The sequence below is a fragment of the Chelonia mydas genome, chromosome 1 (assembly GCF_015237465.2).
Source record: "Chelonia mydas isolate rCheMyd1 chromosome 1, rCheMyd1.pri.v2, whole genome shotgun sequence".
In the NCBI taxonomy this organism is placed as follows: domain Eukaryota; kingdom Metazoa; phylum Chordata; order Testudines; family Cheloniidae; genus Chelonia; species Chelonia mydas.
Genome location: NC_057849.1, coordinates 117,978,924 through 118,005,352, shown reverse-complemented (window position 1 = coordinate 118,005,352; position 26,429 = coordinate 117,978,924). Strand labels below are relative to the sequence as shown.

Sequence of the window (26,429 nt, the reverse complement as noted above, 5' to 3'; positions counted from 1 at the left end):
TAATTTTAGATTAAGCTGTTAGAAACCCATATGAATACATTAATTTTTTTAACGAAGTACTGTATACAATAGCTTAAATCTTGCTTTGTTCCTTATTAATATTTTTTGCTAATGTTTAAATGTGCAGTTTCAGCTAAACATTCTTTGAACTATATAGCTTTCATTGTGGCTATCTTAAACTGATTTGAAAAAACAAATTACAATGAAGAGAAGATAAGACTGATATTAGAAATGCATTAACTAATTTAGTCATAGTCCCACTTACTGTGCCATTTTGTGGTTGCTGACTTTCCTTCTGAGTCCTCTCTTTGTGCCAGAACTATACTGCAGGATCTGAGCTGCATTTAAAAATAAAATTGAGTTTCTAGCCTGTATAGTTACAAAGAAAACTTTAAAAACATTAATGGAGTGTAAAACAATGAAGTGATATCTGCCTGAGTTGTAAGACTGTCTGAAACAGTAATTCTAACACAGGAGTAAATGGCCTCGTTCATATCCATGAGTGTTAATGCTGAAACTTAATGTCGTTAAATGTCAGAACTTTTTAATTGCTAATAACTTTAACAGAAATAGTCATCTGTTTGTTTTTATTTATTTTGGGTAGCACCTTAAGTTGCTATACAAACACAAATGTTGTTATGGTCCCTGCCCCTAAAAGCACAACCTTTGACAACCTTCTGTGTGTCCAAAAGTTCTGTCATAATTGCTAGTTTCTTCACAAAAACATTCATTATGCAGCTATAAGTTATCGGTACAAAATTTCTGCAGGATATTGACCATAAAAATGTAGGGGGTAGTGTAAATTTTAATTATAATATCAAACTAAACATGTAATGTATTGATTATATTATTCATATTCACATTTAACTCCATTTAGAACCTCCTTTGCTTTATGTGAAGCTGCCACAGAATTTCTAGTCTGCTGCAAAATCCTTTCCATAGAATTTAGGTCAAGTTTGCCATGAAGTACACTGGAGGGGATTCTTGACTATAATATGCAACAGTGTTTGTCTGAAAGGTGGATAGTCCTCCTTAAATGTTATTTTCTCCTTGCTTTTATTTTTCAGAAAATTCTTCCAGGAGGGAACACATCTTTTGATGTAGTTTTCCTTGCAAGAGTAGTTGGGAATGTAGAGAACACTTTATTTATTAACACTTCTAATCATGGGGTATTTACTTACCAGGTAAGAGAAGAAATGCGAGAATAATCTTTTTAACATTCTTAAAATAGATAACCATATAGGTCTGTGAATGTCTTTTGTGACTATGTTTAGTGGTAGGTATAAGAAGTGTTGTTTTAGCATCTAGAGAGGTGCCAAGAAATGGAGAAGAGTGCCACAATTTGTTGCCTGAGTGTGAGCATTAATACCTATAAACACCATTATGCTCACAAATTGCTATACGTAAATACCCCTATCAAAACCTAATACTGAGCATCCTGTCTGAAAAGTTTCCTGAAGACAAAGGTATGCAGTAGCTTATCCATTGTTATCACAAGTTTGTATCTGTTCCTGATTGGGGCAACTTTTTTAATAGAATGCTTTCCTTTGGTGTTGTGCTGAAAGCTTACAAATTAAGGGCAAGAATCTGACCCCCTAACTCATATTGTGGATGCTGTTCAGTGAGAATAAGGGTATCTGAATCAGATATTAAATAACTTCACATATAAGGGGAGCTATTGTTTTTATATTCTGTATGTACTAGGGAGTGACGAAGGTTCCTCTATATATAATGTGGATGTCTTACTGTTAAGTTAGGAGGATGGATTATTCAAAAGGCTGGCAATGTGATAGAGATGTCAACTTCTAGGTCACTTGTAAGTTAATTCAAATCACTAGTAAATTAAGTACTTGCCATTAGTAAATCTACCAGTGCTGTTAGGCATATGAGAAATGAGTGGGAAAGAGAAATGGTGGTGGTCAAGTAGATTCTGTGACCAGGTTACTAAGCCAGTTTTTGAAAATCTGTACTGAATTCCCTAACAATATGGTTTTTTGTTTTTTTTTTTTAAAAGTAACTGCAGAAGTTATACACCAGTAATTTTGTTGTTGTTTACTAGATGCCCAATGGGCCAATTTAATATAATAATTCATATGCAGATTTTAAAGTTTGGTTCTAGTCTGAAGTCACACAGTAAAAAATGAGAGAGAGAAGAACAAAGCTGGCTAGGTGGACGTAGGTTAAAATGCTCAGTATATTTTCTTATAGTACTAGAGCAGGGGTCTCAAACTCAATTTACCTTAGGGCCAGTGCCAGTCCTCAAATCATACCAGCAGGCCAGTGTCATTCATGCCACCCAGAACCCGCCCCCCCCCCCAACTCTGCCCCCCACCTGCCTAAGGCTCTGGGAGGGAGTTTGGGTGGGGGAGGAGGTCTGGGGTAGGGGATTGGGGTGCAGGGTCTGGGAGGGAGTTTGGGTGCAGAAGGGGTAAGAGGTTGGGCTCTGGGAGGGAGTTTGGGTGGGGGAGGGGGTCTGCGGTGCAGGCTCTGGGAGGGAGTTTGGGGCTGAGAGGTGTGTGCAGATCTGGGAGGGAGTTTGGGGGCGGGAGGGGGTGGGGGTGCAGGCTCTGGGAGGGGGTCGGGGGTGTGGCACTTAACTGGGGCTCCAAGGCGGGGCAGGCCAGGGGGCCTCCCCATGCTTCTGTCCCCCACAGCTTCCCATTGGCCGCAGGGGCACTCGGGGTGGGGGCAGCGTGCGGAAGCACAGCCCCGCCCCGGGGCCACAGGGAGGGGCTGACAGCCATGTGGAGTGAGTGCACAGGAAGCCGCTCAGCTCTGCTGTGCTGCCAGTGGTGGGCGGGGCCCCAGGCCATTTTAAATCGCTCAGGGGTTGGGGGAGCACCAGGGGGCAGCAGGTGGGGCCAAGGAAGAGACCTGGTCCCAAAATTGCTGGAGCCCCGCGGGCCAAATTGGAGAGGTTCTCAGGCTGCAGATGGGGGCCGGGAGTTTGAGACCCCTGTACAAGAGCAAGGGAGGATTCAGTGAAATTGAAATTTAGAAATTTTAAAACTGATTAAAGGACATTTTTTTATTCACCACACAATTAACTTGTGGAACTCATTGCCACTAAATATAATTCAAGTGAAGGATAATTTACAAAAAGCATAATTTACAAAAAGAATTAGCTGTGTGGATAATAACATTTGCTGCTAAAATGGATAGGGTAGAAAAATATAGAGAAATACTCACGTTTCTGCATGTAAGCCTGCTGCTCAGGTACAATGACCGTGTGTGATATTAGAACCTATATAGAACAGAGAGGAAGTTTAGTTGTTTAGGAAGAAATTACAGCTATTCTGTAACTGTCCCTTATGAGATGTCTTTCACCTTTGTGAAACATCTGGTACCGGCCACTCAGAAAAGATATCGGACCAGAGAGATCAACAATCTGACCTGTCTTTCGTCACTCTCAATGTTCCATGTTTGTGTGTCAGTAGTTAGCAGAGGTGACGGGTATAGAAATCATACTCTTGGTTGTACACTGAGCCAACTTGATCTGAAATAAACATGGATTTCCATGATTCCTTTTTAAAATTAATTTTCAGAGTTAGAGCACACTTTAAATTGATGGCATTTATTTGAAAAATTGCCGAGTCCGTTCCCTAAAATTGACACATTTTTTAGATACAATACTAATTGCAGAAACTAAGACTCTTTTTTTCCTCTGGTTTGAAACAGGTGTTTGGTGTTGGAGTCCCGAACCCTTATCGGTTGCGCCCTTTTATTGGGGCAAGAGTTCCTGTAAATAGCAGTTTTTCTCCTATAATAAATATACACAATCCCCACAGTGAACCTTTGCAGGTGAGCATCAGGTGCCAGCTTCATGTGTGTGTTTATTTTTTACAGTGTTCACTGAAATTTGTTCAATATTTGCTTTGTTGAAATTGTATAAAAATTACAAAGTGTTTTGTTTCAGAATGCTTCCCCTCCCTCCCCCCACTTTTCAAAACTTCTTTTCTGGTATTTTGAGCACTAATGTGCCCTGTTTAAAATGCACTAGAGGAGAAAAACACTCATAACTGATTTGATGACTTGATTGTCTAATTTAATATTTTGAGAAGCTCTGTTCAAAGAATTGTACAGAATTACAAATAAACAGGTATGTAAATTTAGGGCCGAATCTTGTAAATTAAAAGCACTTGCATAACTTTACACGCAAGTCCCACTAGAATAATTGGGATTGCTCACAGGCAGAAAATTGAATAGAAGTTTGCATGATTTGGGTTTCTTATGTGAAACTACTCTCTAAAGAAAAAAGAACAGGAGTACTTGTCGCACCTTAGAGACAAATTTTTTTGAGCATAAGCTTTCGTGGGCGACAGCCCACTTCATTGGATGCATGCAGTGGAAAATACAGTAGCATGACTTTATATACACAGAGAACATGAAACAATGGGTGTTACCATGCACACTATAACAAGAGTGATCAGTTAAGGTGAGCTATTACCAGCAGGACAGCGGGCGGGGGAAGCCATCAGGAACAGTATCCCCGATAATGTCACGGCAAACCTGGTGACTGAACTTTGTGACTTTGTCCTCACCCATAACTATTTCACATCTGGGGACAATGTATACGTTCAAATCAGCGGCACTGCTATGGGTACCCGCATGGCCCCATAGTATGCCAGTATTTTTATGGCTGACTTAGAACAACACTTCCTCAGCTCTCGTCCCCTAACGCCCCTACTCTACTTGGGCTACATTGATGACATCTTCATCATCTGGACCCATGGAAAAGAAGCCCTTGAGGAATTCCACCATGATTTCAACAATTTCCATCCCACCATCAACCTCAGCCTGGACCAGTCCACACAAGAGATCCACTTCCTGGACACTACAGTGCTAATAAGTGATGGTCACATAAATACCACCCTATACCGGAAACCTACTGACCGCTATTCCTACCTACATGCCAGCTTTCATCCAGACCACACCACATGATCCACTGTCTACAGCCAAGCTCTACGATACAACCGCATTTGCTCCAACCCCTCAGACAGAGACAAACACCTACAAGATCTCTATCAAGCATTCTTACAACTACAGTACCCACTTGCTGAAGTGAAGAAACAGATTGACAGAGCCAGAAGAGTACCCAGAAGTCACCTACTACAGGACAGGCCCAACAAAGAAAATAACAGAACGCCACTAGCCGTCACCTTCAGCCCCCAACTATAACTTCTCCAGCTCATCATCAAGGATCTACAACCTATCCTGAAGGACGACCCATCGCTCTTACAGATCTTCGGAGACAGACCAGTCCTTGCTTACAGACAGCCCCCCAACTTGAAGCAAATACTCACCAGCAACCACACACCATACAACAGAACCACTAACCCAGGAACCTATCTTTGCAACAAAGCCTGTTGCCAACTGTGTCCACATATCTATTCAGGGGACATCATCATAGGGCCTAATCACATCAGCCACACTATCAGAGGCTTGTTCACCTGCACATCTACCAATGTGATATATGCCATCATGTGCCAGCGATGCGCCTCTGCCATGTACATTGGTCAAACTGGACAGTCTCTACGTAAAAAAATAAATGGACACATACCAGACGTCAAGAATTATAACATTCAAAAACCAGTCAGAGAACACTTCAGTCTCTCTGGTCACTCGATTACAGATCTAAAAGTCGCAATATTACAACAAAAAAAACTTCAAAAACAGACTCCAATGAGAGACTGCTGAATTGGAATTAATTTGCAAACTGGACACCATTAAATTAGGCTTGAATAAAGACTGGGAGTGGATGTGTGTCACGGTTCCTTCCCCACTCTGAACTCTAGGGTGCAGATGTGGGGACCTGCATGAAAGACCCCCTATGCTTATTCTTACCAGCTTAGGTTAAAAAACTTCCCCAAGGTACAAACTTTGCCTTGTCCTTGAACCGTATGCTGCCACCACCAAACGTTTTAAACAAAGAACAGGGAAAAAGCCCACTTGGAGACATCTTCCCCCAAAATATCCCCCCAAACCCTACACCCCCTTTCTTGGGGAAGGCTTGATAAGAATCCTCACCAGTTGGTACAGGTGAACACAGACCCAAATCCTTGGATCTTAAGAACAATGATAAATCAATCAGGTTCTTAAAAGAAGAATTTTAATTAAAGAAAAGGTAAAAGAATCAGCTCTGTAAAATCAGGATTACAGGGTAATCAGATTCAAAACATAAGAGAATCCCTCTAGGCAAAACCTTAAGTTACAAAAAGACACAAAAACAGGAAGATGCATTCCATCGAGTACAGCTTATTTTACCAGCCATTAAACAAAAGGAAATCTAATGCATGTCTAGCTAGATTACTTACTAACTTAACAGGAGTTGTAAGTCTGCATTCCTGATCTGTTGCTGGCAAAAGCATCACACAGACAGACCAACTCTTTGTTCCCCCTCTTCCCCCCTCTCCCCCCCCAGCATTGAAAGTATCTTGTCCTCTCATTGGTCATTTTGGGTCAGGTGCCAGTTAGGTTACCATAGCTTCTTAACCCTTTACAGGTGAAAGGGTTTTGCCTCTGGCCAGGAGGGATTTTATAGCACCGTATTCAGAAAGATGGTTACCCTTCCCTTTATATTTATGACAATGTGTCATTACACAAAGTAAAACTATTTCCACATGTTTATTTTTCCCTCTTACTGTTCCTCACACGTTCTTGTCAACTGCTGGAAATGGCCCACCTTGATTATCACTACAAAAGGTTCCCCCTCTCCCCCCGCTCTCCTGCTGGTAATAGCTCACCTTAACTGATCACTCTCGTTATAGTGTGCATGGTAACACCCATTGTTTTGTGTTCTCTGTGTATGTAAAATTGCCCTATTGTATTTTCCACTGCATGCATCCGATGAAGTGGGCTCTCGCCCACGAAAGCTTATGCTCAAAGAAATTTGTTCGTCTCTAAGGTGCCACAAGTACTCCTGTTCTTTTTGTGGATACAGACTAACACGGCTGCTACTCTGATACTCTCTAAAGAGGAAATTAAAAAGTAGAAAAAGCATGAAATTAGCCAATTTAAAAGCACTTTTCATCATACTCGTGTAAAAAATTAAACTTGACAAGCCACTTTAGAAGTTAGTATATGTGCTTAATCTTTGCCTTCACTGGTAAGTAAGGAAAAACATTGATGCAAATAAAATGCAGTATATTTTCAAAGCAGAGAATAAAGGAAAGTGACTCATTGTTTGAACACAGACAAGTCACTTAACTTCTCTATGCATGTGTTCTCAACTGTAAAATGGAGTATAATCATTCTTAACCACTTTTGTAAAGTGTTGAAATTTATGGATGAAAAACAGAATGTCAATTCTAAAAACAATAAAAAAGAAAGGGGAAAAGTTTCCTTAAAAATCACTGTTTTATTTGGCAAAGACTGCCAAAAGCATTGAAAGTCTGTTGTACACTATAACTAAAATGAAATTTATTTTCCTCCACTGAAGTTTAAAAAAAAAATGTACCTTGTTCTAAACTACCTCATTGTATGGATGGCTTTTTTTTAAATTTACAGAAATATCTTCTGAGGGCAAAAGTGTTTTAACATTCAGACATAGTTAATGTTGAAAGCAGTAGCTGTGCCTTCTTGGAAAAGAAAACAAATCTTCCACTGATGGGATTTCTGTAAATGTGACACCTTATGCTCTACAAATTCTGACATACATAGATGTAGAAGGTGCCTGTTTCCTGAAGCTTAACACTGTGATAATCTGAAATCAGCAAAATCTAATTAATCAAAATTGGAATAGATCCAGGGATGAAAGTAAAATTGAAAACTTACCGATATGGGGGCCCCCAGAAGGGGTGGGGCTTTGGGAAGAAGGGGCAGGGCTGAGGGGGTCAGCGTCCCAGCCAGCCCTTACACACTGCCTGGCCTGGGGCTCCAGCGGCAATTTAAAGGGCCTGGGGCTCCGGCTGTTGCTACCGCAGCAGCAGCTGGAGCCCCAGTCCCTTTTAAATCGCTGGCCCCGGGCCAGCTGCTCCTTTTGCCCCCCTCACTCCCCATTGGCAGCCTGGCGGGGGGCAAAGGCAGCAGCAAAGATAAAGTGCTGCCACAGCAGCGCTTTAAGCAGGGTCCTTTGCTGTGGCTGCGCTTTTAACATTGCTGCCCTTTTTGCACTCCACCGTCGGTGGCCCTGCTGCTAGGGACCCAGCAGGGCCGCCGGCTGGGGGAGCAAAAGTGGCAGCACTTTAAAGTAAAGCAGTAGGGGCCGGTACCGGCAGCCACTTTTTACCGGTACACCGTACCAGTCCGTACTGCCTTACTTTCACCCTGAGTAGATCCAACAGACTGTGCTCTTGTGCCTTTGCTGGTCCATTACACTATAGATTATAATTTCACATAACTAATGAAAGCTCTTTTTAATGTTTGTTTTTTGTCATAGGTGGTAGAAATGTATTCAAGTGGAGGTGATCTCCACCTAGAGCTTCCAACAGGTCAACAAGGGGGCACAAAAAAACTGTGGGTGAGTGGTCATACGTTTTCTAACCGGTTCTGTATTCATTTTGGTCTGGTGATTTTTGTTCTTGTTCAGCAACCATTTAAAAAGTAGATAAGCATACAAATGACTATTATTAAATTGAAGTCAGTGGGAGCTGGATCATGTTCTCATTTATTACAGGTGTCTACTCATGTTATATATTTTTCTGAAATGGGAAAAATAGAAAAATATACAGTGATTCATGTTGGGGTCTTGATGCCACTTGAACATTGTCATGTATAGGATGTCAAATTATGCATATGACTGTTTCAGGGTAAAAGATTCCCAGACAAGAACTTCCAAATGTACATCCTTAGTTTATGCATCCGTGGGTGAAGGGGTGTACTGTCACCATTCTAGTTCTGGGCTTGATTAATTTCAAAAATACCTTTTCTAGAGGTGTACTCTACCTCCAGTTTGAGATGAGTGGTGCCCTTTTGAAGGAGGGACTGACGAAGGCTTTACTCAGACTTTTATCCTTCAGTAGGAAGTTCTATAAAGAAACTAAAATACATTTCAGCAGCTTAAAGCTATATCTTTAAGATACAAAATGCAACATGTTAGAAATGTATGATTGCAGTGCACAGAGTTTATGGTTATTAAACAATGTATAAATCACCTTAGAATTCTCTTTACTATGGCTGACAACCTTTATTATTAAAGGAGAAACATTTCTTCATTGTCTGAGAGAAAAACCTGCATGTTGTGTTGAATAAAAGCAAACACCTATATTTGGTTATGATGGAAATATAAGTCTACTGTATGTTGCTTTTGTATTAGACTCTGTATTCAAGTGATTATTTGTGCTATTAAAATTCTCCTCTTAAATATAAACTCCATCCAGTGTGAATACAACAGAATTCCACAGTTATGCCTGTATCTTTTTCTGATAAGGGTTGAAAAATTCTTCTGGCCCCTTTCCAGAGTCCCAAGAAAAACTCTGTTGCAAGGCAACCTAACAGAAGAGGGTTGAGAGTGACCTCTTCCTAAAAGGCACCACTTTCAGTCCCCCAGTAGCATTGCTAGAGACCAGCATGTGGCACGCTTTTCCTCGGGCCAAACATGCTGACACAGAAATCTTAATGTATCTTTGTACTGTGTTGTCGGTAGATTGCTAGCTAGCCCTTCTTTCCTTTTTTATAAATATGCCATTATAATCCGCCCCAATATACTGCTAATTCTTTTTAGAGCATTGTCTACGCATAAAACTGATACCAAATATTCTGAATTTTTTTTAACAATGTAATGTGTTCGATGTTGCAGGCTTATTGGAGCTACTGTATTCTTACTTATGTCTGTGATTATTTCAAAAGGAAATTCCCCCCTATGAAACAAAGGGAGTGATGAGAGCCAGCTTTTCTTCAAGAGAAGCAGATAATCATACAGCCTTCATTAGAATAAAAACAAATGCCTCAGACAACACAAAATTTATCATTCTTCCTGTTGAAGTAGAGGTTACAACAGGTTTGTGGGAAAATGCAATATTCAAAATATTCAGTTTATATTGCTATACTAGAATAAGAAAATATTAATGGTTTTCCTTTTATTTTTTGTAAAGCTCCAGGAATCTATTCATCAACAGAAATGCTAGATTTTGGTACACTACGAACACAAGGTAAATTATACTTAGGGTTTCTCATTCTAGGTTTTAAAAATAAAATCCCACCCCCCCCATCCCCCCCCCCAAAAAAAGGATTGTAGACAATATACATAGAAAATTCCCAGTTCTGCACTGATGAAAATTATTTGTGGAGGAAAATGGTGAACCCTAAAGATCCTTCTGTGTCTGCTGAGCTTAATTTGTGCTTGTCTTCACAGGCGGGTTTTTTTAAAAATGTAATTAAAGGAAAACGACTTTTTAAAAGCCATTTAAAACAGATTTTTTTCCTCCTAATAATAAATAATCCAAAATGTCATAAAAATAAATACTTAACATGAGATAAAATATAAAACTAAAACCAAAAAAATAACCTGGATCTGATTTTCAAAGATGGATGGATGTGATTGCAGATGCCAAGCTCATGTGCAAAAATGTTATCAGTGTATGCAGTGCATGCAAATAACCTGTTAAATATGTGGCCATATGCAAATAATTTGTATGCACAATTATAATACTGATGGTATCATGGACAAATTAGGCTGGCACAGTTACACACACCTAACTGTGAGAACTAGCTCCATACAGTTTATTTCTTTAACTTTTGAGTGAGGGTTTTGTTTTTTAGGTGACTTAAGAGTTTTGCAACATTGTACACAAATGTTAGAATACATTCTAAGTTAGAGGTTTTCAATCTTTTTTTTTCCATTTGTGCACCCCAAAAATATTTCAAAAGAACATGGAAATCTTTGGAAATCTTACACATAGTCTGTGGACCCCCAAGGGTCTGTGGACTACAGGTTCAAAAACTACTTTTCTAACTTCATTAAATTTGCTGTTCTGACTTATTGAAATATTGGTCAATTACATGATTATGAAATCTTGGCACAAGTGTTTATATTGTTAGAGATTAAATGTGAACAGAGAATCTGTTAGTCTTCAGTCTGTGCATCAGAGAAATCAATATATAGGTGTCAGTATTATGAGATGGTAATAACTTGCAACATTGGTAAAAGAAAAAAATTCATCTTTGGTGGATATGAAAAGTGGGTTTTTTTGTTTTGGGGTTTTTTTTTGTTTTTTTAGAGTAAGTGACATTGCTTCTGAAATCTTATGTTACTGAGTGATTCTTTCATCTTACATGGAATGATGTCGATGTAATCATTTTATCTGGTGAATATTGGTATAGGAGAGCCACAGTTGCTCATTGTAACATTATTAACCTGCTGAATTCTTTTTGATTTAGAAATCAGAATGATTGAAGTACACAAAATGTACTTAATACATAGAAACATAGTTTTAAAAACGTAACATACTCTTATGAATAACAAGTTTCTGACTAATTGAACTGTTTTTAAAGTAAGTTTCATATTGAATAATGGTCGATTTGTGCAGAAATCTGGTTGGAACAGATTGCTTTTTGTATGATGGATTAAACAGTAGTATGACCTTATAATTAATTTCTTCATTTTTAACAGATATGCCAAAAATTTTAAATCTACATTTATTAAATTCAGGAACAAAGGATGTACCAATTACAGTAAGTTTTATTTCCTTTTAATTTCACAAGTTATGAAAGGAAGAGGACTGTGTCCAAACTTTCATTCATTGACTTTGACATGATATAGTCCACTAAGTGGTGTTCAAAGTTGAAGTCTAGGAAACCTACTTTCTTTTCCCTGAACTGGTATCCCAAACTTCTATACAGTCCATTGGTTCATTACCAAGATACAGCTTGACATCTTTCTGACATTGACTCTAGAAATTGCAACATGTTTCACTTAATTTCTTATGTTTTTACCTTCATTCTCAGTTCAAACTACCTGCCTAGTTTCTTAGTCGTATTAAAGCAGTACATCCTGAGGTTGCATATATAATGCTTTGACTTCTTGAAGCTTCTCCTCTCACCAGTTAGCAAGCTGCAGTAGGTCTAGCAGGACGGATGATGAAGGGGTTAACTCTACCATACTCCTGTCCTCTCACCAGCCCCAGTGGAAGCCTCTTGAGCCCTGGGCCCTGTGGGCCCCCCTTCACTCACACTCCATGTGGGAAAAGTAGGCATCAACAGAAGCCTACAGAAAAGTCCCAGCCCCTTGAAGCTTTTACACTTCTGAGTTTGCCAACAGCAGCCTCAGCATGAGGGGCAAGTCCCCAGGGCTTTCCATCTTCCTCCCCTCATAGTGTTGTGCTATCCAGAGTTTTGGAATTTATCTGCATTTGCTGTTTTGCCATTGATTGTTGGTCCTGTCTTCATCCTGCCCCTGTCCTACCACCACTACCCTTCTGTTGTCTAGTTTCTCTCCTGCCTTCTGTGCTTCCCACTTTCCTTCCCTCTCTCCCTCTGCTGTTTCGTCCACCTCTCCCCAATCTTTTAACCCTACAATCACACCTCTTCCCACCACTTTCCATCCCCATTTGAACCCCCCCAGAGGGCCCCTATAAATAACTAATACAAAGTCTAATACCAAAGCTAAAAGCATAAATCCATCAAGATCTGCATGTAATATTCTTTGCAATCACATTTTGTTCTCATAACTTTTATCATCACCTTCACCCCCTTTCTGCCTTCTTTTTCTTTTTCCCTTTTGAATTGTCCCTGTTTGTTTTTGTGGGGGCAGGAACTGTTACTTTTGTGGTCTGTAAAGTATCTAGCACACTTCATGAATGCAATATACATTATTTTGCTAGTGGTACTAGTTGCTTGAATCTAAATATGGTGCTGAGTCACTACCTTCTTCATGCATCTCCAGAAAAGGTCCATCTATTTGTTGAGGTTGTGGTATCTGCGTAAGTGTAGCTTTATATCTTGTTCTTGAGCATTAGGAAACTATTTGATTATTTGAATGTCAAAATCTTACTAAAAACTTGTCATTGGTTATTTTTTGTCTGTTTATGTTCTAGAATGAACACTTAACAGTTCTGTAGCTTGATAAATTTCTTTATTAAACCCATTTGGTTGCTAGAACAGAACTTTGCTCCTATTGGCACAGCAGATACTAGTACAGACATGCTGCTTTCCCTGCATAAATACTTGGAAAGTTGTGCTGTTTAGTAGGGGGAGTTGCATGCGTGTGGGGAGAGCAGCATACGGAAGCTGAGATCCATCATAGGAATATGAGAGCACAATATACTACCAAGGTATATAACCCTTATCACTTGCCCAGTGCTTCATAGAGAAATAACTATTTTTCTCCTTTCCAGTCTGTATGAGAAGTAGCTTGATTCATCTATAGGTGTTTTTGGTTTTTGTTTGTGTATGTTTATTATTTGGGGCGGGGGGTGAGAGACAAAATTGAGGGGAAGCTAAGTTAAAGAAATGCTTTCTTAAAAGTTAGCCATTCTGGGCGTTATGTGGTAAGGTTTCAGTTTCTGTGAAAGTTGGCAAGTTTATGTCCGCCTCTAGGTTGAGGATTCAGTCCAGGGTTTAGCTGTCTGTTTTGAGTCCAAGATTAACGGAAAGTAGGGGGAAGAAGAGAAGAAGGAATCTTCCAGTTCTTTCACGATAACTATACTATGGCTTCATTGTTCACACTCCCAAGAAGGTATGGGAGGTATAAGTTTTCAAATATGTTGTTACCTATGGATTGGGCACACAGAAAAAGTGAGTGTCATTTAGTTAAGCTGGATCGGTAAATTGGAACATCAGCATGGAAGTCTGAGTGCAGCAGTCCATGGCAGATCCAAATATTGGTGTAGTATGGCTACTTGAAACTTTCCCTTTTTCCTTGTGTGGTGATATGGCAGTTGCTGGTTTACATAGGCAGGCTGGGCTGATGGCCCAGCATTCATTCTTGGTGAGAGGTCTTCAGCTTTGGTATGTCATTCCTGTGCCCTCCTGTTTGGGTGCAGATTTGGTGACTTTCTAGGAACACTATAAGAAACTTGTTTTCTAAGGTGGTATTTGGATGAGAGTTTTACTTTTGGGGAAAATGAGATTTTGTTTTAGATTTAAGAAGGACTTTGAGGTGGTTGGTTGTTCCTTAATCTCTCTAATTTGACTTGATTTGCTTTTAAATGTTTTAATCCATGTGGAGAATTTGAGAGCTACAAATGAAAACAATTAAGGAATTTTGGACAGCAAAAGAACTTAGTAATGCAAAGATTAATTCCTTTCAATGAATTTTAGCCACAAGGTAAGCATTTTGAGGAGGGGACCTACAGAACTTCGGTGCACCTCTGATGTTGAGTACATGTATTTCTAAAATTTCCTACTTTCCTGACAGAACTACATAAAGAATCTTGTATATAGAATGAACTGTCCTTTAAAATATTTCCAAACTTTAATTGCTGGATATAACTTTTTATAATTTCTAGTTTTTGCTATTAAGGAACAGATAAAAGTTAGTGTGCCTCATTCAGTTGAATGTGCAAGAGCCATTAAAGACTGTTATCCTTTGCTTTAGGGGAGGTACAAATGGCCATAAAATGTGAGTTCTCTGCTTGTTTACAGCAACTTCAAAGGTTTTTTATTTTGCAACACACACAGTCCTCTCCAGGGAGCTATATGTGATTCATGAATAGATCCATCCAGGTCATCTATACTACACCAGAGCAAATTTGACAGTAAAACCCAGTACCTCTTAATCCAAGGACACAAATCTCTTCCACTTAACTGAAAGAGACTATTTGTTAGCTGTACGGTAGAACCTCAGAGATATGAGCCCCTGGGAAATGGAGGTTAGTCATAACTCTGAACAAAACATTATGGTTCTTTCAAAAGCTTACATCTGAACATTGACTTAATACAGCTTTGAAACTTTACTATGTAGAAGAGAAATGCTGCTTTCCCTTAATGTTTTTAGTAGTTTACATTTAAACACAGTTCTGTACTGTTTGTTTTTGGTTTTTGCTTTTGGCTTTTTGTCTCTGCTGCTGCTCGATTGCATACTTCCAGCTCCAAATGAGGTGTGTGATTGACTGGTCAGTTCGTAACTCTGGTGTTTGTAACTCTGAGATTCTACTGTAGTAGTGTTAGTTGGGCTTGTTGCATCTGCAAGCCAGCCACTCAAGGGCATCGGGTATGGTTTGGACAGGTCTGATATCTCATCTAGCACAAGGCAGTAATATAGATATACAAGATTTTAGAAATTGGCTTCTTTAAATGAAGAAAATCCCAGCAACTTTTATTAAATAAAATGGTACTGATATATTCAAGATCCTGAACTACTCTGTTGTATGTCCACTGGGACCTCTACAAATGAGCTGTGGCTAATCACACTGACAGAACGACTTCCTAACCATGTTTATCTTTAATACCATTTCCACTCACTTTAGAACATTAAAATGCTGTTGGAATCCGAAAAGTGACCCTGTAAAATTGTAGAATTCCAAATTTTCTCAGTATTCAAGTAACTTTTTTTTGTAATTGCCAGCTCTGCAAATTCATCCTACACTCTGGGTCAAGCTGGGGTCATTGCCTTGTGAATCATCAAATGGCACAACCTTTATTGAGGAACTTTAAATACTTAACAGTTCTGTTGATGTATGAACCATAAAATAATCTAGTTTTGTTCTGTAGCTATATTAGCTCTGCAGCATTAGCACCAGTAAAAAGTAGTAAAATCTTAGTTGTTATAAACGTAAGATAAAACTCACTCCCTGTGTGTATTGTATCATTTTTTACATAGTCACTTTTCTCCCCATAACCACACTTGGATTCACCTAATATTATTAGTGGAAAGTTCTGTATTGCCCACTTCACTGGGTGTTAAATTGACTAATTCAGAGTTCTTTGACAAGTTCCCAAGCCTCTTAATCTTACAACGCTGTCTTCATTGTAGTGAATATAAAACTGTAAAAAAGCTGCAAATGCTGGTCACCTGATCATTTGGAAAAATACAAAAAGCTGTGCACTGTTTTGGTGGTGGTAGTAAATTTTCAGCAAATTAACTGTTTAATATTTTGGCTTCTGTTTGCAGAGTGTTAGATCCACACCACAAAATGAAGCTATAACAGTACACTTTAAGCCAGTTACATTAAAAGCTTCTGAAAGTAAATATACCAAAGTTGCAAGCATTAGTTTTGATGGTAAGTATTTTTTCTTTCTTTAGAAATATTTTAAAATTTTTACAAAGAGCTACTGCAATCTCATGAAAATTTGAAAAATAGTTCTTCAGGAAAATGTCGGTGCTGTGTCATATTTCTCGGGAAAATGAGTAATTTCTTCTCATGTCAGACTTTTGTTGATGAGACCATCAAAACTGATTTATTTGGAAATAATTATGCCATGTAAAACTGTAAACTAATCGTTTTAGTTGGTTAGTAGCAGGAATAGATGAATTCTAAAGTACTCCATCTTCTAAACATTAAAAATAATGGAATAGCAAAATTACTTGGATGCATAAGCAGAATTGTTTGTAGAATATATCAGTTTTTAGTTGACTGTTTATTAAAGGTAAAACAGAATTGTTGATGGTAAAAATTAGGTATCTATGAATATCAAGAAAGCAGATACTTCTCTTATACTTTAGTAATAGGAATTTGGACAGGATGTATCATTTCTTGGATCTACAACATCAGATCAGAAAATTTTCCCAGAAGATATGAAAATAATTCCATATACAAATATACCATGGAATCCTCCCCAGCACTCTGCTGTGAATTTTAAGTCTATTTTGTTTTGAAATAGACTTCTTTGGTGTGCAAAATAGAACTTCCACTGGTATCCTTTTGCATCAAGGAGAGCACGTACTGCTCACGTGGCTCACATATAAGTGCTCACGTATAAGTGGCTATCACTTATATCCCACCAGTCCATTAGAGAGACTTGGTGGTTCGTTTCCTTTTCCAATCAAACCTCATGTGGTCAGTATGGCCCTGCAGTTTTATAGGAAAAAGTGCATAAAACATACCTGTTTTCTACCAAAGTTTTTATTGAGTTGTCAGAATAAGCGTTCGAGGCATCCACAAGGTATTACAGTAAAAATATTACAGGGTGTAGTATGTCTCACAGGCTGAAATGACTCAAAATGGAGGTTTATGTGTTCAGATATCATTCATTTTGAGACGAACCAAGACACAATGTTGGAAGACTCCAAGTGAATTATAATCATTGCAACTTTTAAGATTCTAATACTAAAATTTTGCAAGAAGAGAGTTAAATAAGAAGTTAGGACACATATTCTAGACTTGCTGAATGCCCCCAGCTTGAGGCAAGGATTTGTCCAGATTTAGAAATTTGAAGAAAAACCATATAATGAAGACAAATAGATATAAAATGAGTGTGGCAGGGCACTTAAAGTTGCTTAGTGTGAAGTTGCAGACTCAGCTGGGTAGAACATTCTGTCTAATAGACCATTTGCAGCATTTAAGTGGTTGGCTGATGGGTTGGGTTAACGAAGAGGACCTATTTTGAACATTTTTCAGATTTTACTGCCCTAATATATGAAAATGGTAGGTGTTTGTGGCTTCCACCAGCCAATATTCATGACTTCATTAACTGCTTTCTTGTGGTGTTTCTACAAGCATGATGTTCTGCTTGCTCTGAGACCTTCGGAACAACCCCTGAAGGCTTCTGTCTTGTTTCAGCTTGTACTACTTGAGTCCTTGCAAGCACTGTGGTTTTGCTTATTTCTATAGTCTTCCAGGTTAAAACGTCCAGGTTTTTTTTTCTTTCCTTTTTTAATAATATTGGATCCCTGTGACTTTTATTTGAGGTTTATTCCATGCCACTCCCTGAAACTTTCCTTAGGGAAAAGATTCAGTTTCCTCCCCCATCACAACCTTACCTCACAAATAGCTTTCTAGAGTAACTTGTTGGCTGATTCCTTATCTACTTCAACAAGGCTCAGATTGGGACATAATTATGTTGTACTCTGCTCCCAATAACGACTGGTCTGAGAGTTTGGACTGAGTTTTTTTTTTTTTTTTAAATCACTGCCAAACGTCCAGTATGATTGTTTGCCTAAAAATATTCAGTCTTAAGAATCTCTCCAGCTCCACCGTATGCAGCCTATTGATACTAGTAAATGTCTTTTAATAGAAAGTATCTCATCTGGTAGCAACAGGTAATCTTTAAGAAGTCCTTTAGAATAAGGAATGTGAAGATAGAGGTCACATGGTTTTTAAATAACTTTGCCCTGGTCTCTTGGTGACTAAGGTACCCATCTTCTTATGCATATAGAGGAAAAAAAATTACAGCTTTGGTGTTTTATGTATAAATCAGTTAGGTGAGAAAAATGATCCTACTACTGGTTTGCAGCAGTTAACTTTTAATGGCAGCTTTAATTGCTTAACAATGAAATTTTAAGAATGAAGAATAGCTATTGATTTACTACTTTATGTAAATAAAGTGATCACATAACTTATTTTATTCTTTGTCATACATGTGCAGCCTCAAAAGCAAAAAGATCTTCTCAGTCTTCTGGAAAAATAACTGTTAAAGCAAAAGAGAAGAGTTATTCAAAACTTGAAATTCCATATCAAGCAGAAATATTAGATGGGTAAGTTTGTATAAACGGAGTGCTGATTAAAAGTTAAACACTGAGAATCAGCTGCTTTTCTGTCTCTTATTGTGTTTTGTGGAATAAGGTTATTGCTCATGTACTCCTAACTATGGCATTCTGCCAGTAGCACAGCTGCTGGTTCTAATTTTTTGCTTTCTTGGGATAGTAGATGAGCTAGTGTTACTCAGTAACACATAAGCTAATTTCAAGATTTGGACTCTCAGTGGCTTTCATGAGTCATTTACCTAAGTGGCTTGCGACTATGTATTTCATATTTTCAGAATGCAAACTTGTATCACTTGCTCTTCTTTTCTAAAACATTGGAACAATCACTGTTTTGTGCTTAGATTGCCCTGCCACTGTAGCTTGAAGCAAGGGTATAGAGTATACAGTGGGAGAGCCATCCCTTTTGTGTGAATTGACTGCTTTTAGTCTTCGGAGGTAAAGAGCACAGGAGATTATTTTTGAGGAAAATCTTAAATGTTGTATACATTTTTCTTTTTAAATAGATATTTAGGATTTGATCATGCTGCCACGTTGTTTCACATCCGGGACAATCCTGCTGACTCTGTGGAAAGGCCAATCTATCTTACAAATACATTCAGTTTTGCAGTCCTCATTCATGATGTTGTGTTACCAGAAGAAATAAAAACAATGTTTAAAGTAAGCCCAATTCCAATGAAAGTTTTACCTAATATTAAATATTTAATGAACTGTACTATATTAAATTTTAACATTGGTCTTATTTCTTCACTAATTTAGGTCCAGAACTTCAGCAAACCAGTCTTGATTCCACCTAATGAATCCGTATATATTTTCACACTTTATTTTATGCCTTCCACGTCATCTGTTCATATAGATAACAATATTTTACTTATCACCAACGCTTCTAAATTTCAACTGCCTGTGCGGGCATACACAGGTTTTTTAGATGTAAGTATGTATTTTTCCTTGAAAAATCACGCTAGATCAAAGAATAATAATTTGATTTCCTTGGTCTTTCTCCATGGTAGCTGTTCAATTGCTCTGTGATTTAAAACAAAAAAGCAAACCAAATTTTGCTGCCCCTTCCCTGTGAGGTTCTCAGCATACTAAATAATTTGTCAGGGATTGGGTTAATGTGGTGAGGTTTTTTCCCCTGGTTTTTTCCATACTTTCTCTGTTATGTGGTTTGTTTGCCTTATTCTATACATGAACTAAAGTCCCAGATTTTTAATGCTTTCACTTATTAATGCATTTGCTAGTGAACTCTGATTTTGAATGTACTGTGTATTTTTAAGTGCGGCTATAATGCCTTTCTTAATCTCTCTAGTACTTTGTATTACCCCCCAAACTCGAGGAGCGTTTCATAGATTTTGGGATACTGAGTGCAACAGAAACTACTAGCATTTTATTTGTAATCATCAACAGTAATCCCATTGAGGTAAGAATCAACATATTTTAAATTCCTGTTTGTTGTAGTACGTTTTTGCATCTATGTCATTGCTGAGATTGTCATCTTTGTCTTTTTTTAAGCTGGCTGTAAAAAGCTGGCATGTTATAGGGGATGGCTTGACTATAGAACTCCTGGTTACCGAAAAAGGCAATAGAACCACAATAATTGCAAACCTTCCAGAATTAGAAAATGCCAGTGTATCTGATCAATCTTCAGTAAGTAAACCCTTCTTCTTGAGTCCTTAGTTAAAAGCTGCATGTAGCACACTGATAAGTGATGATGAATGATGTAGCAATGATTGACATAAGTATAACTTTCTGTCATGAAGATATTTGCAGGATAATGACCAAGGTAGTATGTTTCGAATAGAAGGTAAAATAAATGTGTTCATATGTGGGATAGTTGTAGCCTAAGGGTACACTTGATGGATTGGTGAGTTTCTAAAATAAAATGTTCAGAAAGCTGAATCTTGGTATACACGCTTCCTGGGTCATTGCATATTAGTCATGTCCCTGGTCACTTTCTAGAGCTGAATGAACTTTGTGAACTAGCCATTCATAACAGCTGCTCAGGAAGTGAAAGTGATTCAAGCAAATAGCAGCAGGTTACACTCTACTTTCCTCAGCTGCTCTTATGAAATATAAGTGGTACATGTGGAGATACAAAGATGGGGTCAACCTGTGAGTTTCTTTGTTTACAGAATGTGCCCACTGCAACCATAGTGGGTCTTTGTCCGGCTAGCTAGAAGAAAAGGGGCATTGCCCCTTTATGGGCTCCCTTGCAGTAGGTGGAGAGAAAGGAATAAAGTCATGGCCTAATTAAACCAAATCCATGGCTTCCTGTCTGTCTTCTGGTGTGGATGAACAATGGACAGAAAGTTTATTTTTTATAATGTTTTTATTTTATTTGTATAGGCAGCTTGCAGGGATTGACAATTAACCCACTATCACTGATGCTGCTCATAGTATTAAATCATAATACCATTGTTAACATTAATGCATGGCAGCCACAAATCCCAAGCTTGGTTCTGCTGTTCTTACCATAGTTAAATAACTCACTTTGCTCTCTGTCATGATATGTTGTGTTCTGTTTTGGACAATTAGGTCTTATAAAGGGAAATAGTAATCAAGGTAACACTGTAAATGTTCATGGTGGTTTGCAAACAAGTTTAAAAAAACATCTCCCTGGGCTGAGGAATTTACAGTCTAATTTAGTCAGAATATTGATTAAGTTGAAAGAAAAATTGTTTTGCAGCTAATGTATGTAATTTAAACAGATTCTGTATTGGTATATAGAACTTGCAGTTTATTAGGTACATTTCCTACTAACATTTCTGTTTATATTGGAAGAATGTGGCATAAAACATAAATGATTCATTATATATTTCTACCACTTACAGGTAATATTAGCATCTGGTTATTATGCTGTGTTCAGAGTAAAACTAATAGCAAAAGAACTTGAAGGAATTCATGATGGAGCCATACAAATAACAACAGATTATGAGGTATACTTATTGCCTACCTAAATGACAGCGGTGCTGCCATAGATGAGATAAGTTAATTGTTATATTTTGGCTATTGTGTAAAAGACATTTTATCCTAGTGTGAACTGGTACTTTGTGCTATACTTGAAGATTTTTTAACTGACTGAGATATTAACTCTGAAAAGCAGTTGCTACATTGGTGCAATAGTTGCTTGCCATAACTGATGATGCAAACCATCAGTAATCAACTATGAAGTCATAATTCCATTAATGACATGTCTGGATCCCGGTGGATAGAATACTGTATTAAGCATATGTTGCAATGAAATACAGTGGTACTGTATTTGCTCTGAAGGGATTTGAAAAAAGGCAAGTTTCACTCAGCTTTCCACTTTGCTTTTGGAATCTCTGTTTCAATCTATTATGTGACGCTTCAAGGTGAGTCCAAGTGCATTGAGGGTCGATGCATACTCAAAGCACCATGGCATGGTCTTTTGACGTGGTACATCGTGGTGACACTCTTAGTGTATCATATCTGTCATTTGTGTGAAAGCATAATAGCTCAGTTTTTTCTCAAAGCTCATTGTAGCACCTGCTTTTGAGACTTTTAGAATGTGTTATCCGCCCACAATATGGAGTCGTACTGTTGGAGAGAAGTAATAAAAAGTTACTTAACTTGACCTCTTTGTTCTTCAGTGCTAATATCCACAAAACAAGATATATTCTAATCTCTACAATAAGAGGAGTAACCTTGAAACATATGATGGGATCACTTTCGTTTTTAACAACTTTTGGCTGTAACTTTCAATGTCTTTAAGTGTGTGTTGATATAGCGTATTATAAACTATATTGTGAACATTTTGTTTGTTTTTGTGGATTTATGGAGTCAGGAAGTGTTGTAGCTTATTCTGGATGCAGCTACAGAAAAAAGTGTATATTTTAAAAGTCTTCCAGTATTCTGTATTTGTCAGAAATAGTATTGGCATTTGTTTGTATATGCACAGATGCATACATATTTGACGCTCTGGGCAGCTATAAAATCTGAAGCTGTTTGTTTTTTCCTGTGTGTGCACACATTTCAGTCCTGTTCTGATTGTGAGGACTTCGTTGGACTGATATCTGTTCATCTTTAATATTACTTATATATATTCCAATCTCTAAAACAAATGTTTGTGTCTACAGCTTAACACTACCATGATTTATAGTGCTTCTAGAGCAGTTTAATATCTCCTGTGTAAACACAAGTGCAGTATTTTTAAGAAGATGTCGTATTTTCCAAGGAAAAACAAAAATGCCCATTGGGAAGGTTGTAACTTGCTTGTATGTTTTATTCTGCCTTGTACTGAGTTGCATATAAATTGGTAGAATGCGATTAAGGAAAAATGGGCTTCTTAATTTTTTTCCTGGTAAACATTTGACTTGAGGAATTTTCTTTTAGAAAATTGGCTGAGGAATCAAAATATTGGGCTGGAGACTTTAAAATAATCATCCTTACATTAAACTTTACACACTTGGTTGTCATATCGTTATGCCAAGTCTGTTGGCTTGATTATATGTAAATATGAAACATGAATAATATAACTTAACTTAAAACAGAAATAAAAGGATGAGTAGACAGACATATAAAGATTCCTCTTGCGGAAGATGTATTACTAAACTTCTCTTGTTCTTTCAGATTTTGACAATTCCTGTGAAGGCTGTAATTGCTGTGGGTTCACTGACTTGCTCCCCTAAACACATTCACCTTCCGCCTTCCTTTCCAGTAAGAACTTCTGTTCATAATATTTTCTTTCTTTTTTTCTTCAGGTCCTTTTCAGGAGCAACTTCCTTTATGATTTGCTTTGACTTGTGAATTGCTATGCTGGAGGGAACAGTGGTGATTATTCTTAAACTCTCATTAGCCAGCAATATAGAAGCTCTCATCACCCCAGATGCTAGGCATGACACACACCTCAGCGCCTCTTTTATTGTATCACTTGATACCTGGGATACAGCCTGGGATATTGACTCCTGGCCCAGACGTGGCTCTCTATTGAGCTTCGCTATGATGTAGCTGTGATCAGTTGTTTTCCACATCATTCTTTCTACATTAGTGCCAGGAATAAGAGAGAGGCATCTATTTATATCAGCAAAAAGAAAAGGAGTACTTGTGGCACCTTAGAGACTAACAAATTTATTTGAGCATAAGCTTTCGTGAGCTAAATCCGATGAAGTGACCTGTAGCTCACGAAAGCTTATGCTCAAATAAATTTGTTAGTCTCTAAGGTGCCACAAGTACTCCTTTTCTTTTTGCGAATACAGACTAACACGGCTGCTACTCTGAAACCTATTTATATCAGGTATATCTTCAGATTTCTGAGACCTTCAGAAGAAAGACTGTGAAACCAAAGAAACTCTTAAATTGGCCAGTTTACAAAAATACAAGATTAGTTGTGCATTTAGCATTGTTTCCCAACCTGGAGATGGGTCGCCCCTAACGGCACATGTGCACAGTACAGCAAGGAAGCTGTATGATCCTGGATCCAGTCCCTGCCTCGGGACTGAGGGAACCTAAAATCCAGCCCTTTGTCTCCATCTTTTGGCACTTTTAATGTAAAAGGAGTCAGATAAATTTGGGGAGTATCTCAAAAAATCATCTTACCCTCCTCAAAATACTTAGGGTGGTTCTGTGCATAGTGGTGTTGTATACTGGGAGAGGAATTGGCTCTGTTTTGGAAGGGTGTGGGAGGGCAGAATGAAAAATTCTGTGGGCCTCTGCCAAAATGCTACCTAGGTAGGTAAATGCTACCTGGGTAGGTAGATGTCTGATGGCTTGCCCACTGTGTGTTGTGAGTCGAGGAAATGTATACTGTATAATTTTTTTTTCCTTTCCTTTAGGGGAAAATAGTTCATCAGAGTTTAAATATTATGAATTCCTTCTCTCAGAAGGTGAAAATACAATATGTACGTTCTCTGTCCGAAGATGTGCGGTTTTATTACAAGAGATTAAGGAGCAATAAAGAAGATTTAGAGCCAGGAAAAAAATCAAAGGTTGGAGAGTTTTGTGTATTAGTACTAATAGGCAGTTTTTCTTTAAACGTAACACATTGATAATTTTGCAGTTATTGGGAATTTATTTTCTCTATTTTAGTCAGAGATGCTTGCTTCATCTAGTTGTTCTTGTACTTTTTGCAGATAGCAAATATTTATTTTGATCCTGGTTTACAGTGTGGGAATCACTGTTATGTGGGATTGCCTTTCCTATCTAAATGTAAGTAATTTTCATTTTTGCAATTAAAATCTCAACTTATTTTCCCCCCATTGATATTGAAGTGTTGTATAAAAGTATGGTTTTTGTTTTTTAGCTGAACCTAAAGTTCAGCACAGCTTAACGATGCAAGAAGATGCATGGGATTCTGATTGGGATTTGCATGAGAACTTGTTCAGAGTGTGGGCAGGAATCCGAGAGAACTCAGGTCATAGGTGAGTGTATATTTTCCCTGTCCCCTATGAATCACTTGATTCTTTTTGTTTTGTGTTGCATGTTTACAGTATTGAATTCTTTTGTTGCCAGAGAAGGGCAAGGAATAGTTGCTAGGTTTGCTATTCTAAAAGTTTGAATGGGGGAAAATGACATTTTTCTCAAGGTGCTATGTTTGGCTTAGGTCAGTGGTTATCAAACTTTTTTTTTTCCCCTGTGGACCACTTGAAAATGCTGAGGGTCTCGGCGGACCACTTAATGAACTTTCCAAATGTTGTTGATACCGTTAGCGATCTATTGTAAAGCACTCTGGATAAAAGCGCTATATAAAAATAACTTAATCATTCATGTTTTTTTGTTCTACAAATAAAAGCACACAACTCATATTTTAATGTCAGTTGTCTTACCTTTCTAACGCGATGGATGTGCACTCTCTCCCCTGCCATGGCAGCCCCTGAACTGGAGCTGGGAAGGATGGGGGTCTCTCCCTCTCTCCCCTGCCGTGGCAGCCCCCAAGCTGAGGCTGGGAAGGGCTTTCCCCGCAGCCGCAGCCCTGGAGCTGAGGAAGGTCACCTCTTTCTCTTGCTGCCACAGCCCTGTGCATCCCAAATTCACCCCACCCCCTCCCCTCACCCCACTGCCCCCTCCCACCTACCCCCTATTGCCCCCCCCAAAGCCACGACCTCACCTTACATGTGCGTCTTCTCCAGGGTCCAGGCACCTAATTAGTGGAGTCATGCCTGCCCGGCTCCGCTAATTAGGTGGGTTGCCCTTCATTCTCTCATGTGCAGCCGCCCAGGCGTGCACCTTAGAGGGAACTATCCACATACCACCTGAATGGAGCTTGCGGACCACTGGTGGTACACGGACCACAGTTTGAGAACTTCTGGCTTAGGTAAATCAGCTAGTGTGCATTTATAGTTGAGCACCTTTCTTTGTAAACTAGAAGGCTAAAAGAAACCCCAGCTTGCAAAGTATTCGTAAAATGTGTGATATTGCTTGTGCAAAATAGCTGCTGTGTAAAGCTGCTGTGCTCCTGTTTACCTAGATTGTCTCCTTTTGCCGCTGTACCGAGAGTGCTACTTTTCAGTGATTAATAAAGTAATCCCTTAGTTTTGTGTAAAGTATTTTGGGATACTTTTTTGAAAGGTGTTATATGGAGCATGACGATGATGACTAAAAACCTATTCAAACTAATGCCTAAGAAGTTGAACTGTTGTGTGGTGCTACTGTGCTCTGTTAAAAGCATCTGCTATATTTCATGCATGAAGTGGCTGCTTTTCAATGGTGGATAATATGTTCAATGTCTCAGAAGGGTATTGTGTGGATTAGTTAATGTTGGCAAAGTGCTTTAGAGATCCTATTTATTATGATGATATCCATTTTAACTTGGATTTTATTAATGTTCTAGACTTTGTGAAAACACAAGAAGACTTTACATAAGTAATGAAATATTGCAATAGAAATATATCAACAGCATAACCAAAGTGCCTGGCACATCCTTCAGAAAGCACAACAGTAACTCTTAATTTCGGGG

General features: G+C 38.4%; 1 protein-coding gene across 3 annotated transcripts in view; it reads left to right on the top strand.

Moving 5' to 3' along the window:
* The window catches only part of TMEM131 (transmembrane protein 131), a 176,082-nt gene that overhangs the window by 109,082 nt on the left and 40,571 nt on the right, over positions 1-26,429 (top strand). For all 3 annotated transcript variants that reach the window (XM_037898654.2, XM_037898658.2, XM_043537576.1), the window contains exons 6-22: positions 1,068-1,184; positions 3,679-3,801; positions 8,378-8,458; positions 9,787-9,937; positions 10,032-10,088; positions 11,549-11,610; positions 15,989-16,097; positions 18,403-18,511; positions 19,024-19,177; positions 19,277-19,447; positions 19,827-19,937; positions 20,030-20,164; positions 21,349-21,453; positions 23,108-23,194; positions 24,310-24,462; positions 24,607-24,682; positions 24,777-24,894. In XM_037898654.2, coding sequence (XP_037754582.1) covers positions 1,068-1,184; positions 3,679-3,801; positions 8,378-8,458; positions 9,787-9,937; positions 10,032-10,088; positions 11,549-11,610; positions 15,989-16,097; positions 18,403-18,511; positions 19,024-19,177; positions 19,277-19,447; positions 19,827-19,937; positions 20,030-20,164; positions 21,349-21,453; positions 23,108-23,194; positions 24,310-24,462; positions 24,607-24,682; positions 24,777-24,894 — 1,919 coding nt within the window. The remainder of the gene's footprint in view (positions 1-1,067; positions 1,185-3,678; positions 3,802-8,377; positions 8,459-9,786; positions 9,938-10,031; positions 10,089-11,548; positions 11,611-15,988; positions 16,098-18,402; positions 18,512-19,023; positions 19,178-19,276; positions 19,448-19,826; positions 19,938-20,029; positions 20,165-21,348; positions 21,454-23,107; positions 23,195-24,309; positions 24,463-24,606; positions 24,683-24,776; positions 24,895-26,429) is intronic.